General features: G+C 46.3%; 1 protein-coding gene across 2 annotated transcripts in view; it reads left to right on the plus strand.

Moving 5' to 3' along the window:
• Window positions 1-16891, plus strand: part of PRICKLE2 (prickle planar cell polarity protein 2) — a gene marked incomplete at both ends in the record, with an annotated part of 337562 nt that overhangs the window by 290963 nt on the left and 29708 nt on the right. For both annotated transcript variants that reach the window (XM_084247477.1, XM_084247478.1), the window contains 3 exons: window positions 1570-1773; window positions 4569-4755; window positions 9636-10502. In XM_084247477.1, the coding sequence (XP_084103603.1) occupies window positions 1570-1773; window positions 4569-4755; window positions 9636-10502 (1258 nt within the window). The remainder of the gene's footprint in view (window positions 1-1569; window positions 1774-4568; window positions 4756-9635; window positions 10503-16891) is intronic.

Here is a 16891-nt window from a genome sequence, read left to right on the forward strand (position 1 = left end):
TGCCACTCTTCAGTCTCTTCTAACCAGCTTGGCTGGGCTCATCCAAGGCCAAAGGAAGGTCAAATATTTCATAGTGACAACGACATGCAGGCAGGAAGACATCAATTTGACTCGTGTTTCGGCCAAATGACCCTGACCATGTGGCTTTTCTTTATTTGCATCATCTGCAAAATGGGGTAACAAATGTCTGTGTCACAAAATTCTGGTGAAAATTAAATGAGATTGTGTATTAAAATAATTAAACAAGGAGGTCATGACCTTGAGGTGACACTGATGCCTTGGTTTCCTACGTAACTCTTAAGCCAGAATCAGCGTACTAGAATCAGAGAAAAAGAAACTTAACCAATCACAAATGGCCAATTAGGCTTTCCCACATGTGGCAGCCATTTAAACTGTAATCAATCAAATTTCCTTACTTTGCTTCCCTGTAAGAACCCCTCTTCTAGCCCCTGTCAGTGGAATGCTCGTAACCGCTTTTGCTTTGATGCTCCCCAATTCAAATCAGTGTTTGCTCATTTAAACTCAAAAACATTATTGTGCCTCAGTTTATCTTTCAATATTATGCATACCCCACCCAGTTCTACATCTGTTGTAAGACTGGGGTAGTAAGCTCTGTTCCATATTGTCCTTCTTTTCTCTGTCACTCATTTGAATGAGGTCCCAGAAACAGGTCCATGAGACTTTTCTCTGAAGTGTTCCACTCCAGCTGGTGTCCATATATGGTGTGGAAAGGGTAGGAGGTCGTTTCTCTACTCTTTAGACTTGCTCCCCACAGCCCAGTCACTGTTGAACTGAGGCTGTGAGCCTTGTGCCAGTGCCATAGCCTGCACAGTTCCTTCCCCCTGGACTCACTGCTTCCCATTTTACTCTTCCCTCAGACACCCTCTGTCCATATTTGTTTTAGCTCAACCAGCAGAAGCATGAACGATCAGGGATTCTGCCTTGTTCCTTTCTGGATAAAGTAGAGAGCCTTAGAAAATGAGCAAGCAGACAGGGAAGAAGCACTTCCCATAGGCTGACCTTAAAAGTGGTGCCTTTTCAGTCAAGACTTAAAAGCACTTAGGGGATGCAGGCCAAATGTGGGAAAGGCATGGCTAAAAATAGTTAAAAGTGGGTGCATTGTTATGTATCCCCTCCCTCTACTGGGCAGTCCTCTCCCCTCCTCCCAGCCCCCTCCAAGGCTCCTCTCCCACCCCCACTGCACAACCTTTCCTCCTGGGGGCAAACTTGGCTGTGCCTTGGGATGGAGTTTAGAGTATCTGAAAGAGAAGGAGACTTTCGCTCTGTAAGTTGGCCTCCTGCCTGCAGAGTTCCTGTATGTTATACACTAACCAAGTTTTCCTTTCTTTCCCACCTCTGTGAGTCCTTATTTTCTCAGTTACTCTATCTTCATCTTGTGTGTAGGCCCTAAAAGAAAGGGCGGTGGGGGAGGGAAGGCAAACCTGCCAGCCCCACAGTGAATAGCTTGAAAATGAGTGCTGCTGGCGGTGGCTGTTGTTTGTCACTCAGGTGTGGCTCTGAGAGACAGGGGCTGGTGTCCCCCCACTGACCTTTCCGCTTGCCTCGCAGTGTGGAGGGCAGATTAATGGCGGAGACATCGCTGTGTTCGCGTCTCGCGCCGGCCACGGCGTTTGCTGGCACCCACCTTGCTTCATATGCACCGTCTGCAACGAGCTCCTGGTGGATCTGATCTACTTTTACCAAGACGGGAAGATATACTGTGGCAGGCACCACGCCGAGTGCCTGAAGCCACGCTGTGCTGCCTGCGATGAGGTCAGAACACACTCTGGGGGGCGGGCCACCCTCCATCACCCCTCAATTGTGCCAGCAGTTTGTCATGTGGAAAGCCAGTGCAAACTCTTCATATGTTAACCCTTTGAAGAGAAGCCCTACTCTTCCTTGATTGCTAGAATGACCAGGATGTGACCCCCATCACAGCATGGCGGTCTCTGCAGCTGAGGAGATGCCCATGCAGGATGCCCCTGGCGTGGGTCAGTCCAGAACTCTTTAAAAAGAAAAGGCCTAGTGCACCTTTGGACTTCTGCCCCAACCCCAGGAAATAATCATCTGTAGTACTGTGTTCCTTCCTTTTTTTTTTTTTTGTGGGACCCTCACCATTGGCCAGGGAACGAATCGGCGCTACAGAGGCTGCGGGCAGCCTCGCAGCCCAGCTCTCAACCGCTGCGCCACCAGGGGAGACCCCTGTGTTTCTTCCTTATATCTTACAATAGTTCCATTTCTCAGGAGTTGATGGGATAGATTGGTTTGAGAAGAGAAGAAAATAGCTAACATAATTTGATATTCCTACCATTTACAAAAGTTCTAATGAGGACTCAGGAGGCAAACAGCTGCTCCCTTTGGGTACCTCTGCCCCACGCTCTGAAATTTGAATTCACTACCCCAGAAATAGAATGCAAGACCCATGACTGGTGTTTTCTCCCACTGAAAGCACTCCCAGATATGATCTCTAAGCCAAAAGAATATAAAATCTGGTGGTTCTAAAAGATGAGAGGCACCTGGAGACGTTTAACTTTGAGCACTTTTATGGCACTAATTTGGGAAATGTTCTTGGGCAAGAGGTTCCTCCTGTATAGAGTAGGTTTTTGGTTCTATCTGACCATGAAAGCAGTAATATGGGACACTAAAAACAACAATCCCCCTTTTCAGCCAGGGTTCATTATTTTATGAGTCTATCTTCCTTACAGACTGCCTGTAAGATTCACTCTTCTATGCGGAAGTTGACCAGCCTTAACAAATTTGGATTCTAATGATGGTAGCCTTGTTCCAGAGAGATCATCCAGGCAGGTAGTTAGGAAACAAGTTTAGGTCCAGTTCTATGATGGATTAGGTCCAGCTACTTTGCTTCCATGCCTCAGTTTCCACAACTGGAAATTAATCCTCTCTATATGACCTTATGTTATTTCATTGCAAATAGAATATGATGATTTAAATTCTTTGGAAATTTTGCTTATCACATAAAATTTGTATTTCCCTTATGGCTAATAATATGGAAAATTCTCTCATAAGTTTAATGGTTATTTGTATAGTTTCTCTTTTGGAGAAATACCTGTTCAAATACTTTGCCCTTTCTAACTGGATAAGTTTTCTTTTTGTGGAACTGGAAAGGTTATTTATATATTCTGGTCCTTATCAGATATGTGATTTGCAAGTGATTTTTGCCATTCTGGGGCTATATATATATTTTTGACATTGACCTTTGAAGCATAAAAGTCCTTAATTTTGAGGTTATATAATTTATCTGTTTTGTGTTATTGTTGCTTATGCTTTTAGTGTCGTATCTAAGTCATTGTATAATTATCTAAGTTCATGAAATTTTATACCTGTATTTTCTTGAAAGCATTTTATAATTTTTGAGGTCTTTGGGTTAATTCTTTACTAATTTTAGCTAATTTGAGTAAATTTTTGTATGTGGTGTGAGGTAGCAGTTCAAATTTATTCTTTTGCATGAGGTTATTCAGTTGTCCCAGCATTATTTATTGAAGAGACTATTCTTTCTTTATTGAAAGTATTTACACCCTTGTCAATAATCAGTTGGCCATAAATGTCTGTTTATTTCTGGACTCACAGTTCTAGTTTATTGATCTGTCTATATTCATATCAGTACCACACTGCCTTAATTGTGGTCACTCTACACTTTTAAATCTGTGCTTTAACACTGAAAAAACTCTGTATTAGGGCTTATAACACAAGGCTTCTGAGGCCTCAGAAGGTATCGTAAATGAAGGTGATTCATTTTAAGGCAAGAGTGAGTGATGAAATATATGACCAACTAGGGAACCCAACATTCATGTGAAAGCACCAACCCCTCTTCTCAGCTCTAGTTTATTGTGTACCAAGTATTGCCAGATATTTTCTTTTTTTTTGTAAAGATTTATTTATTTATGCATACAAGAACTGGGGTATAGGCCAGAGGTGTGGAGGGTGAGAGGATTCACCAGAGACAGAGTGGGGAACAGAACAGGCAGATCTACTGAAGCACACAGCTGAGGGGAGCAGCGGGCGAGACAGGAGAGGTCTGCTGCACCATGTGTGTTGATCCCTGGCCAGCCAGGGATCAAACTCGTGCTGCAATGGCTACGGATTGCTTCATAGTGCAGTGCTTAACCCCTTGTGCCACCAGGGAGCCCCGGATATTTTATTTTCAAAAGAAACTAGGATTCCAGGTGTTTATATGGCATTGCTCACTCTTTAAAATACCGTGGCTAGACCAAGTGAAACAGATACGTATATCCGAGATGCCAACAAGCTGTCAATTTGGGGGCCTGCCTTACCTTCCTCAGGGTAGAACAGTCTTTCTCATAGTAAAGGTGGTTAAATTAATCACTGACCAGGCCAAAAACCATATTTAACTATGTTTTAGGCAAATCCAAATGTGGGACCTAATGCAGACCTAGAATAAACATATAGAGACATCTTTGTCTAATAATTTGTGGGTGGGATGTATTTTCCTACCCATTTTGTTTGGGACCCCCACAAATCTCTTCCTTTAAAACACACTCTTTTGACTGGGTCTGACAGCACTGACCACTTTGCTTCCCTATCTCCAGATCATTTTTGCAGATGAATGCACGGAAGCTGAGGGGCGGCACTGGCACATGAAACATTTTTGCTGCTTCGAGTGTGAGACGGTGCTGGGTGGCCAACGCTACATCATGAAGGAGGGAAGGCCCTACTGTTGCCACTGCTTCGAGTCATTGTATGCAGAATATTGCGACACTTGTGCCCAGCACATAGGTGAGGCAATGCTTGGCATTCAGCTCTGCCCTGCTGTTATTGGAGCTCTTTGTGTCTAATGTAATTAGAATCTCTTTGGTTGCAAGGAATAGAAATCCAACTCATTCTCACTTAAATGAAAAGGGGAATTTCATGACTCACTACAAAGACCAAGGTGTATGTTGGTTTCAGGTAGGGATAGATCAAGGGCTCAAACAAACTCTGATTTCTTCTCTGTGCCTCATCTCAGCTTACCCTCTGTTGGCATCACTTGGAAGTAAGCTCTCTGCACATGGCAGCCAAAATGACCCTAGTGCCTGATGGTTAATACAGTTTTAGCACCCACCTTCTCAAAAGGAATGGTATCACTCTTTTCCAGGATCCAAGTCAGCTCCTCCAGATAGGAACTGTATAGGCTCTGGTTTAGTCACATGTTCCACCTTGGAAATAAGAAAATAGAGTGGTTCTATTGGTCTGCTTGAGTTGTAGCCCCCCCCCCCACCCGCCCCACTCCACACCCCCGCAAGGTGGAGCTAAGCAATATAGAGTTACTTTCCACAGGGGAGGAGGGAAAGTACTCAGAAGGAAAATATGAGGAGAAAATGTAAACAGATGTCTTCCACGGTGTCCTTGGAGAGACGCAAGGGCCTCCAGAAGGAAGAACCAAAGCAGTGTTTTTGGTAGGAAGCAATAACCAAGGAAAATAGTTTCTGGTCACATGTCTTAAAAATATATATATCAGTAACAACTGATCCAGCCAAAACCAAAGCAAAAGAAATTGAAATAGCTATACATGACAAGCTCCCCAAAATAAGTGGCTGCTCTGAGATGGTGAAAATCATTTTCCTTTGCAAATAACCAATTTGTTCAACCCTTCAACATTATTCCAAATCACACTGCATCTGTGTCTTCTTCATTCAGCTTGCCTGATCTGGCACCTTGAGAATGAGCCGCCCTTTAAAAAAGAAAAAAGTTGGCAGTGGATGAATGTCTATGAGACCAGCCGCCTGGTCTTCCTGTGGCTTATGCAATTCCAAGAAATCTGCTCAGAAGCTGCCAACTTCTTACCTATTGTGGGGAGATGTGGAGATAATCAGTCTGGGAACCCATTTTGCTCTGATTTTATCGGAAACTAAAATAAGTGGTTTTTGTCTCCCTGGTTCATCAGAAGCGATGTATTCAAATAACCAAGTAGTTAGTAGTTTGAGAGCATTGTGTGCTGACTGAAAATCTAGCTCTGTGAACAAGGCACCTACTGTGGGCTCTGTGGTCCTTAGTCATTGAGCTATCCCTTCCCAGTCTCAGTCCTGTTCCAGGAGGCCTTTCCCAGTGGGAGTCGCTACAGGACTATCCAAAGCCTTCCTCATGGATACCTGGGGGGTGTCCAGATCTCCTCTCCCCTAACACCTAAATTCCTCACCCCCACAAAGCCTGATGACTCGACCAAGTACCCTACAGCTTTTACTTCTCACGAGATCAAAACAGTCAAACAGACAAACTTCCTTTTCTACTAAGAGCTAGGAAATGGGGAACTTGGTTTTGACAGATGGCTGTGAGGAAGGATGAGGTGACGTGGCAGTTTCAGGAGAAAAGGGTACAACTTATGGATTCCTCACTGTGGATTCTGGGGCTGCAGGTTGATGTTTGCTTGAATGTAAGTGTCCAGAAAACCTACCTACAGTGATGGTACCCCCTTCCAGTTAGGATTTCTGTTTCTTCTGTCCCTCCCCATTGAGGCTCAGAGAAGCCTCTCCAGAAACTATCACTTGGAATTTTGCTCAGTGGCCTAGAAGACAGGAATGTGTCTGTTACTCCAGCCTATGCTCCTCAGAAGGCCCCTCTGTTTTCTTCCCTTCTTCTGGCTATTTGAAGCTTTGATTGGCATTTCCTTCTCTGTCCCTCTTAAATCTTTAAAAAGGCATCAGTGTTTTACCAGAAAAGGGCCTCTGTGGCCTGCAGTATTATCACTACTGTAGTTAAAATGCCGTACCCGATTTTTTTCCTAAATCGACTTTTCTGTAGAATGTCATTTTCCTGCCACAGCGAAAGGGTGTGCTCTGTATATCATGCACACCACAATCTCTGGGTACTTTACTCTGACCATATTATACAAATATTCCATATTTATATAGCCACTCAGAGCGGACCCTGCATCAGGCAGCTGTTGCTAGGGCAACGGTCCTTTTGCCTGCGTGCAGCAGAGTAAACAGTCCTATAAACAGACCGAGGCTGAAGCAGTAGTAGACACATACACCCTCAGAGAAATGCTCAGGGGGCTTAGAGAGGGAATAAAAAAGGAACGCTTAGATGTGGCGCAGCAGAGCCCTTTTCCAGATGTTTAGAGTTCAGGAGCAGTTCAGAGGACCATCTGACATTGGTGATGTTTATCAGAGACCTCGTTCCACTGCCTGCTGGGCTGCTCTGTAATGAGCCTTCCCCTCGGCTCTCCCACCCCAACCCAGCCTTCCGTGAGGCCCCCAGCCCCAGAACCAGGGCCCTGTGGAGGCATTTGAGCATGTCTCCTTGCAGAAGCAGGGAAGAGAGGCTGTGGAGGACAGGGCTGCCTGTGTGCGTCTAAGAGCTTGGGTAACGCTGCAGCACTCAGGATGCTGTGCCGAGTAGGAGCTCACTGCCAAGACCCTGGGCAGCTGGCTGGAGAAGAGGGGGAGGGAGAGGAGAGGCAAACAGGGAGAGAACACAGAGCCAGCCTCCTGTCAGGCAGTGGCCCTCTGAGCAAAGGAGGAGACAGGCATTAAGAACTAATCAAAATACAAGGAGCAGGCAGAGGTCTGAACAGTGGCTGGATACCAACTCAGTTATTCCCTGCAGCATCCCGATGAATTGATTACTGTTTTTATCCCTTTATACTGCAAAGGAGACTGAGGCACAGAGAGGTGAGGACATTTGCCTAGTGTCTCACATCCAGACAGCATCAGAGCTGAGATGTGAACAGAGGCCGATGAGTTCTTAGCCGCTTTGCAGTGAGCTGGAATGAGATGGAGCGGGGAGATGAACATACATTAAGACTGAAGCCTCAGTCTTAACTGCTATAGACTTTGGCTTCCTTGAGCTGCCTGTCCTGCTTCCTCCCAGGAGGCTGAGGAGGAAGTGTAGGTCCGCAGTCTTAAGTCCACCCTGGTCAGTACTCACTCCTTCTGGAATGCTGAAAGGGAGTTCATTCACAAAATCCCTCTAGCTTCATGGCCCTGTGGCTGCTCCTATCCCCTAAATACCTTGTAAGTCCCTAGAGTCAGATTCCCAGATAAACAGAGATGCCTTAGTTTGGGGAGGAGAGTTTACCTTGGGCCTCTCTCCCACTCTCCCTGGGTGCCTGGACATAAAGGTAGGTAGTGGTGAGCCCCAGAAGAGCTACGAGAGGCTGCTCCACATTCACCTTTTCCTCTTGCCCTTCTCTTTTTCTGAGTAAAGATTCCTCCCCAATTTCTGGCTTATTGCCTCTCTAGGCAAGTCTCTGGAAGGTATTTCTGGAATTTCCAGGCTCAGAACTCTCAGCTGCTAAATGTGAAGGTTCACATTAGTACAACCTTTCTGGAAAGACTTTTATCATGTAAGATCAGGAGACTTGCAAAGGTCCCTTCCATCCCACAGTATTTGCCAGCTCTGTCTTCTCCGCAGACTCTCCTCATGGGGGGAGGCCCAGCAGCTCCTAGCTGCCATTCTGCCAGTTTATCAACTACCGTCAGAAGACAGCCTCCCTGTGTCACTGTGTTAGCAGCCCGCCCAGATTGCTCTCCCCCAGCCATGTGCCCACCATGTCCTGGCCCCTGGACTGGGAGATAAGGCTCTTGGCTGGCTAGTGCTGGGTCCTGGCACCAGTAGGTGTTTCCCTACCAAGAATTGAAATCCACTTTTGTCTTCTCCACTGAGCTATTCCATGGTTACCCCTTGGACTGGTTTACCTTGGTGATGGAATTAAATTCATCCATTCAACATATGACAAGCCTCTGATGCACCAGGCCATGGTAGGGGAGAGAACTAATAAGGATATGCATCTATGTGGTGGTGCAGCAGGTAAGGTGAGGAATGACAGGAGGCAGGCCCGCTGTCAGAGTAGGCAGCAGACACCCCCAGGAGTGGCACTGGAGGAGAAGAATGAAGGAGACAGTATCGGTGTCAGAGTGAGGGGTGTGCTAGATGGCTCATCTGTGATTTTTGGTTGTATTTTGTCAGACAGATTATTTGACCGTCTGTGCCTCTGTTTACTCTGAAAAAAGTGGAAATAATATTAGAAGCCTACTCATATACTTGAGGGGTTAAGTGAGCTGATATATGCAAAGCATTTGAAACAGTGCTTTATCATTTGTTAGTATTGTTGTTGTTTGTCTGGGGAAATATATCCCAGGCAGAAGGCTTAATGGACAGGCTAATTTTTTTTAAAGATTCATTTATTTATGCATACAAGAACAGGGGGACAGGCCAGAGGTGCGGGTGGTGAGAGGCTCCAGCAGAGACAAAGCAGGGAACAGAACAGGCAGATTGGCCAAAATACACTGCTGAGGGGAGCAGCGGGTGAGCCAGGAGAGGTCTGCTGTGCCATGTGGGTAGCTCCCTGGCCGAGGATTGAACTCATGCTGCAGAGGCTGCAGTCAGCTTCATGGGTTGCGTCTCAACCCCTTGCGCTACCAGGGAGGCCACTGGACAGGCTATTTTGAGGTAGTTTATCTGTACTCAGAACACATGAGTTAAGAAGGAGCTGATTGGTACAAGGAGGCTCTATTAATAAATGACTATCATCTAGGTAGGGGTGGGATTATTGGTTTATTGACATTTTAGCCCATTGTATCTGGAACCCTGAGCCAAATCAGGATGCTGTATGTTTCCTGTCATACTGCAGGGCTCCCAACAACTCCGTCAGCCTTCCTTGTCTCTTCTCTCCCCAGGGATTGACCAAGGTCAGATGACTTATGATGGCCAACACTGGCATGCCACTGAGGCTTGTTTCTGCTGTGCTCACTGCAAAAAATCCCTCCTTGGGCGCCCATTCCTCCCGAAGCAGGGCCAGATATTCTGCTCACGGGCCTGCAGTGCCGGGGAGGACCCCAACGGCTCTGACTCATCCGACTCAGCCTTCCAGAATGCCAGGGCCAAGGAGTCCCGGCGCAGCGCCAAAATTGGCAAGAACAAGGGCAAGACGGAGGAGCCCATGCTGAACCAGCACAGCCAGCTGCAGCTGAGCTCCAACCGACTGTCAGCTGACGTGGACCCCCTGTCGATGCAAATGGACCTGCTCAGTCTGTCCAGCCAGACACCCAGCCTCAACCGGGACCCCATCTGGAGGAGCCGGGAGGAACCCTACCATTATGGGAACAAGATGGAGCAGAACCAGTCCCAGAGCCCTTTGCAGCTCCTCAGCCAGTGTAACATCAGAACTTCCTACAGCCCCGGAGGCCAAGGGGCTGGGGCCCAGCCCGACATGTGGGCCAAGCACTTCAGCAACCCCAAAAGGAGCTCCTCACTGGCCATGAAGGGGCATGGCGGCAGCTTCATCAAGGAATGCCGGGAAGACTATTACCCAGGAAGGCTGCGATCCCAGGAGAGCTACAGTGACATGTCCAGTCAGAGCTTTAGTGAACCCCGCAGCAGCATCCAAGTCCCCAAATATGAGGAGGAGGAGGAAGGGGGCCTGTCCACGCAGCAGTGTCGGACCCGTCACCCAATCAGTTCCCTGAAATACACTGAGGATATGACGCCCACAGAGCAGACCCCTCGGGGCTCCATGGAGTCGCTGGCCCTCTCAAACACAACAGGTAGGTTCTAAACCCCTGGAAAAAAGGGGTCGCCTCTGGTCGATCCAGTTCTGGTCTTTACGATCTTCATGTTATTCCTGCTGTATGCCCTCTTGCAACAGGCTGCTGAGCAAAGCGAGCCTGTGTTTTGGATGGCTCGTGTCTCTGATTGGATTCCCTCTAAACAGAGCCCAGGACAGGGATTGGAATGTCTGTGGTGTGCTGGGGGCACACTCCCAGGAAAGGGAGCAAAAGGAAAGAGAGGCCGGGGGATGAGCCAAGAGAAGAACTATGTCTCCCCTAGAGTCTAGTGTCAGCCTGATTCCAAAGTGTCTCTAGAGAATGAGTCTGACTGAGGAATTGAGTTCCCCCTTCCCACGAAGGGCTGATATTTTACACCACCATTTTGGACAGGCACTGGCTTAGGCTGCTGGGCAGTGATGTGGGTCAAGGTATAGATGTGGGCATGGAGCGAGGCAATTCCTGTTGGCCAAAGGCACCATTCAGAAGGGGCAGCTGGGAGCTGCTGGTAGTTCTCACAAAAACAGGTGCCATTCAGGCCACCAAAGTATTCATCTGAGGCTGCTCTGAATCTCAGCCTCTCAAAAGGCAGCTGCTTTGAATGTGTAAATAAAGACATAAGGAATGTGGATAGAGCAATAGAAGGCAGGCAGGTTGGAAGGACAGAAGTGGGGAGAAAGACAGTCATGTGCCTTGCTCTCTCCCGTCACATTGTCCCACTGGTTTGTATGCATGAGACTGATGTTGGTGTTCTCTAAGGTGGCCCTGCGCAAAGTGTAGCCTGAGGATCAGCCCACAGTCTGCAGCAAGATAAATACTGAAATTATTACATTTAGGGAAGCTTACATGACAACGCTGCACCAACCATTGCATGTGCAGCGGGCTCATCTTATTGGTCAGAGTGCAGACCAGTCAGGGTGTTGTAGCTCCCTCGGGTGAGTTGTGTTTGGCGTGTGCTGTATATCACCGTGCTCAGGAGGGCTACGTATAGTCCTCCTGTATCAGTTCTCAGTGGGTTGAAAATTGAAAACTGGTCCTCTAACATGGGTAGCTTGAGCAGTTCTGCTCTAAGACAGACATGCTAAGTGTATCTTCGCTTATAGGCGGGGCACCAGAGGAGGGAGATGCATGCCTACCCTTCACACCAAGCATCCTGTTGTCAGATGTGTCTGGATGAAGACTGGGATAAACTTGTGCACATGGTTACTGTCCAAAGGTTCAGCAATTGCTCAGCCCCAGCTTATAGTCACCACGCACAGGGTATTTATTCAGCTAATGTTTAGATAGTGTTTCCCATGTACCTCACATTATTTGAAGCAATTTATAAATATCCCAAGTTCTCAAAACCCTCTGTGAGAGAAGTGCTGTTAAAATTCTCACATTGAGGTTGGAGAAATTGAGGCACAGAGGAGATAAGGGACTTGCCTAAAACCCCCCAGCATTCAAGAGGCAAAGCAAGGATTTGAACCTGAGCAATGTGACTAAAGCAATGCTTATTCAAGCAATGATCATCACACCAGGCTGCCAAGTTGATCAGTGCCCCATGCTATGAAACCTTCCAGTCTTTCCAAAGCAGTTAAAAATGTAGATTTTTTTTTTTAATGAGAAATGTATTTAAACTCGCTGCTAGACAAGCAAAACGTGTTTCTGAGTTGTAGGATACTCTACAGTGTGTTTTTACCTTTCATTCCCCTCAGATGATTTCACATCTGTATTCTCTTCTGTCTGAGAGAACAAATAGTCTTTCCTTCATGTTTCAAATGAAGAAAATGAGGCCTCAGTGACTAAGCACCTTGCCTAATGTCATAGAAGTGAGCAATTAGTGCAGAGTGATGACTGCCTGGCTCCCAGCCCAGTTTGTGCTATTCTCAAAAGATTTATGTGCTATAATTATTTAAGAGGCCAGGAGACAAATATGAATTCAGCCTCTGAAGCAGAGTTTCGCAAAGCTAGACCACCTGCATTAGAATCATCGGGCTGCTTGATTAAAACATGGACTCCCTGCTTCAGTGGTGGGGCCAGAGACCTACATTTTAACCAGCTCCCTGCTGATGCTGGTGATTGTCTGAGAACAATAGTTCCTGGGTTTGTCTGTTCTGAATTATTATCCTCACACTGTGACTTATGAGGAAATAGAGAGTTCTGGGGCTTGGCAAATGTTGAAAGGCCACCTTGGAAGAAGACACCTTAGCCTCCTGATCTTTTGGAAGAGGTAGGGGATTTATCCCCATGATTTTCTATGGATCCTTATTCTAAACAACTAATACCCCTCTGTGTTTGATATTTTCACCAGAGCCATGTCTGATGAAACTGAGAAAAATCCCTCAGATCAGCACTGTATAATACAGGAGCCAGTAACAACATATGGCTGTTGAAATTTGAATTAAAATTAAATTAAAATTTTTGGACATCCGTTGCATTAGGCACATTCTAAGAGCTTGACAGCAATTGGGCTGAATTTTAAATTTCATATAGTTTTTTTTTAAGATGTATTTATTTATTTATTCATTCATTCATTCATTTATTTATTTATGCAAGCCCTGGGTACAGTCAGAAGCATGGGAGGGTGAGAGAATTCACCAGAGTGGGGAACAGAACAGGCAGACTAATGAAATACACTGCTAAGGGGAGCAGCGGGTTCAACAGGAGAGGTCTGTTGCACCATGTGGGACCCTCGCCGGCGGCTGGGGATCAAACCAGTGCTGCAGAGGCTGCGGGCAGCTTCGCAGCCCAGTGCTCAACCGCCGCACCACCAGGGGAGGCCCAAATTTCATTTACTTTTAATTAGTTTAAATTTCAAGTGAGGGCCTCCCCGGTGGCGCAGCGGTTGAGCGCAGGGTTGAGAAGCTGCCCGCAGCCTCTGCAGCGCTGATTCGATCCCCGGCTGCTCCCCGGCCACCGGAGGAGGGTCCCACATGGCGCGCAGACCTCTCCTGCCGCCAGCTGCTCCCCTCAGCAGTGTACTTCGGTCCTTCTGCCTGCTCTGCTCCCTGCTCTGGCTCTGGTGAATTCTCTCACCCTCCCACGCTTCTGACTGTACACAGTGCTTGTATAAATAAATAAATAAATACATCTTAAATAAATAAATAAAATAAATTTCAAGTGAGTTGTTAGAATGGGCACAGTTTTAATCCCATTGTTAGTCTCTTTGGATGCTCTCAGGTGAGCCCTGGGTTTTTAGAGCCTTAGAGTTGAATACCTATGCAAAGGCAGGAGCTGTGTGGCCTGGAACAAATTGCCTAAGTTCCGTAAGGCTCAATTTCCTCATTTATGAAATTTGGTGAATAATAGTTCTTCCCGTGTAGGGTTTTTGTGAGAATTTCATGATAACACATTTAAACTCTTTCATACACTCCGCGACACATACGGTTCTCCATTGTGATTACCCGGTACTTTTAATCACTATGATTACCCTCTCCTCCCGAGCAGACTGCTTCAAGTTATTTAGCCCCTAAGAATGCCTTGGCTACTAATGTCTGCCAGCATCCACCAGCCATGCAGGTTTGAGTTTTCAGGTTTGAAAACGTGCCTGAGGGCTTTTTCCCCTCACCAGCATGAGAAACGGGAAACTAAAGAAATCCATTTCGTGCCCTCGTGTTTCCATGGAATTGTCAGACACGACAGCAGAGAAGCATTGTGGCTGATATTCTAAGTACAGCTTCTTGGTTCAGCACTGCAGCAAACCCTAAATAGCCTCTCCCCTCCCACGCGCACATGCACACACCACGCGTGTGCTGTTGACGAGACTTGGAAAGTCGGTCTTTTTGCGGTCGGCTCTCACTGTCGCATTTGAATTTTAATAGAAAATTCAGGAGTCTTTTGAGAAGGAGGTGTTCAGAACTGTCTGTGTATCTTTATATCCTAGAATCACCATCTATGAGTAACAGGTACCCCCCACAAAAGGCTTAGTCAAAACACCTGGGTCCTCCAGTGAAAGCTAGATTTCAGGATGATGGATTTTTTTTCTTCTGTGGTCAGTAACTTATGTTATTGAATAAGCCTGTAGTGTTTAATCTGGCATGAAGCATGATCTTTTTGTGGGCAGCATTTAGAACAGATCTGGAAAAACAGAGAGCCCCAGTGGCTTGCCAGCCCCAGATCGGGGCTTTGGCACATCTCGATTTGTTTAGAACTGGGAGTGTACTGTCCCTTCTCCTTGGAAAACACAATCCACCCCTCGTGCTCACACTGAGTGAGTCAGGCCGGCACAGTCACCATTTACACCACCACCATATGGGAGTCTTGCAGAAGAGAAGTTCTTTAACCCTGTGATTGCCTAAGCACACCTCTAAGGCAGCCTGGGTGATCATGCATTAGAAATAGTGATGACATTGACATTAAATATCATTGGGTGTTAGTCATGTGCTAGGTACAGTTCTAAGGACTTTATATGAACTACCTGTGAGACAGGTATCGTTGGTATTCCTGTTTTATAGATGGTACGTGAGGCACAGGAAGATAGGTAGCCCAGTGTCACACAGCTTGCAAAGGAACAGGCGGGACTCAAACTTGGGCATTGTAGCTTCAAAGTCTGTGTGCGAGGTGAAGGTGATGCTAATAACTCATGAATCACTGGTGATAATCTTAATGAAGTACTGACTATGACCTGACATGCTAATGACAAATAACATCTCTGAATCCTCATAGCAACCTTCTGAGGTGATTCTGATGATTATACCCATTTTACAGAAAAGTAAAGTTCATAGAAGTTGTGACCACCCCATGGTTACCTCCAACAGCCAGGACTTGAACCTGATGTGATTGTTTGTCAAGTCCATGCTCTTGTCTGATATAGATCCTCTTCATGAGGGTCATGATCACATCAGGAGATTTGCACAGTGATTCCATCTGAAAGGACAAGGATCCTTTTCTTTTAGCAGCTAGTTTGTAGGTGCGTCTATTTGGCTGTGGCAAGGCTAGAGGGAAGCCTGAAAGCACCAGGCCTGAAAGCAGCAGGTGGCAGTGTGAGGTGATGTGCCAGGTCAGAGGCGATGATGGAGACAAGTACAGATTGTCCAAAGGTTGGACCTTTGGCACTGATGGAGAAGAGACGGTGGCTATAGTGCAGGTTAGGGTTATAGTTCAAGTCACAGGGTGGGGCCATGTGTAGGCCATGTGACTCAAGAATGGTGGTCTCAGAGGCCAACCACAGCACAACTAGAGACTGTCAACTTGTCCCTTGCAAAGGGCCATGGTATAGAAGGATGAGGCTGGGACTATGGCCATTTGTTGAGGCTCTGTGTCAGTGACTGGGTCAGAGACAGCTGGGACCTATAGGAAGGAAACAGATGTGGCTAAAAGTGAGGGGAAGAGGTAGTTCCTGTTCATTCATTCATCCAGCCAGCAAATGTGACTTGAGGGTGGCTTGGTCTGCTGTTATCGGAAACTGACTTTATGATTTAATTAGCCTATGTGATCTGTGCCTCAGAATCCTCATCTTTGAAATGGAATGAAAACAGTGTCTTGTGGGGTTATTATGGGAATTAAATGAATTGACATAAATAATTTAGGACAGTGCCTCATACCCTCTCAATGCTCAATGAACATTAACAGTTATAGAGACACAGACTCTGCAAGGTACTGGAGATACAATGCTAAGCCAAAATGGATGTGTAGCTTGCAGCACAATGGAGTCTGATTGTAGAGTATAAACCTGCATCTGTCCTAAGTATGGGAATGGGAGGGCTATGTGCACAGTGATTTCATTTAAAACCGGATATGGCCACAAGGAGGTTATACAGGGCATCCTGAAAAAGTGATGGTTAAGGAATAAGGGAAAGAGCACTGTAGGCAGTAAGAGCAGCATGTGCCAAGATCCTGTGGTAGGAATATATGGCAAGTATGAAGAACTTAAGGAAGGTCCCATAGCTGAAAGGAGCACAAGGAGCAGTAAAGCTGGGAAGGAAATCAAGAGTTAGTTCAGAGCCATTTAGGATATTTTAGTTATTTGGGTCTTTCCACTGAAATCAATAAGAAGACCTTGAAATTTCAATTCAAGCAGGAAGGGAAAGTAAAATAATCAAAATGCATAATCAAATTTGCATTTTGAAAAAGAGTTTCTGACTGCTGCATGGGAACTTGATTGGAAGAAGGGACACCCATTAGCAGGCAGTCCAGGACCTGGCAGCTCAGGCAAGAGGCAAAGGTGGCAGCACCCAAGGTATCAACAGGACAAAGATTGAAATGAGTGGATGGAGGTGATGGTGACTTTGAGAAGAAATTGGCCAAGTGCTCCTAGGGGAAGGGCCCAGGGAGACAGAGTATTGTTTTGAAAACTTAGAAATGGATGAACGTTTGCTCACTGTCATTTTTTGACCCCAGCCACCATCAGTTGAAAGTGTATGTGTTTTCCGGTCCAGGTATGCAGTAACACTGCAGGAATAGAAGTC

This window comes from Talpa europaea (assembly GCF_964194135.1).
Source record: "Talpa europaea genome assembly, chromosome: 11".
In the NCBI taxonomy this organism is placed as follows: domain Eukaryota; kingdom Metazoa; phylum Chordata; class Mammalia; order Eulipotyphla; family Talpidae; genus Talpa; species Talpa europaea.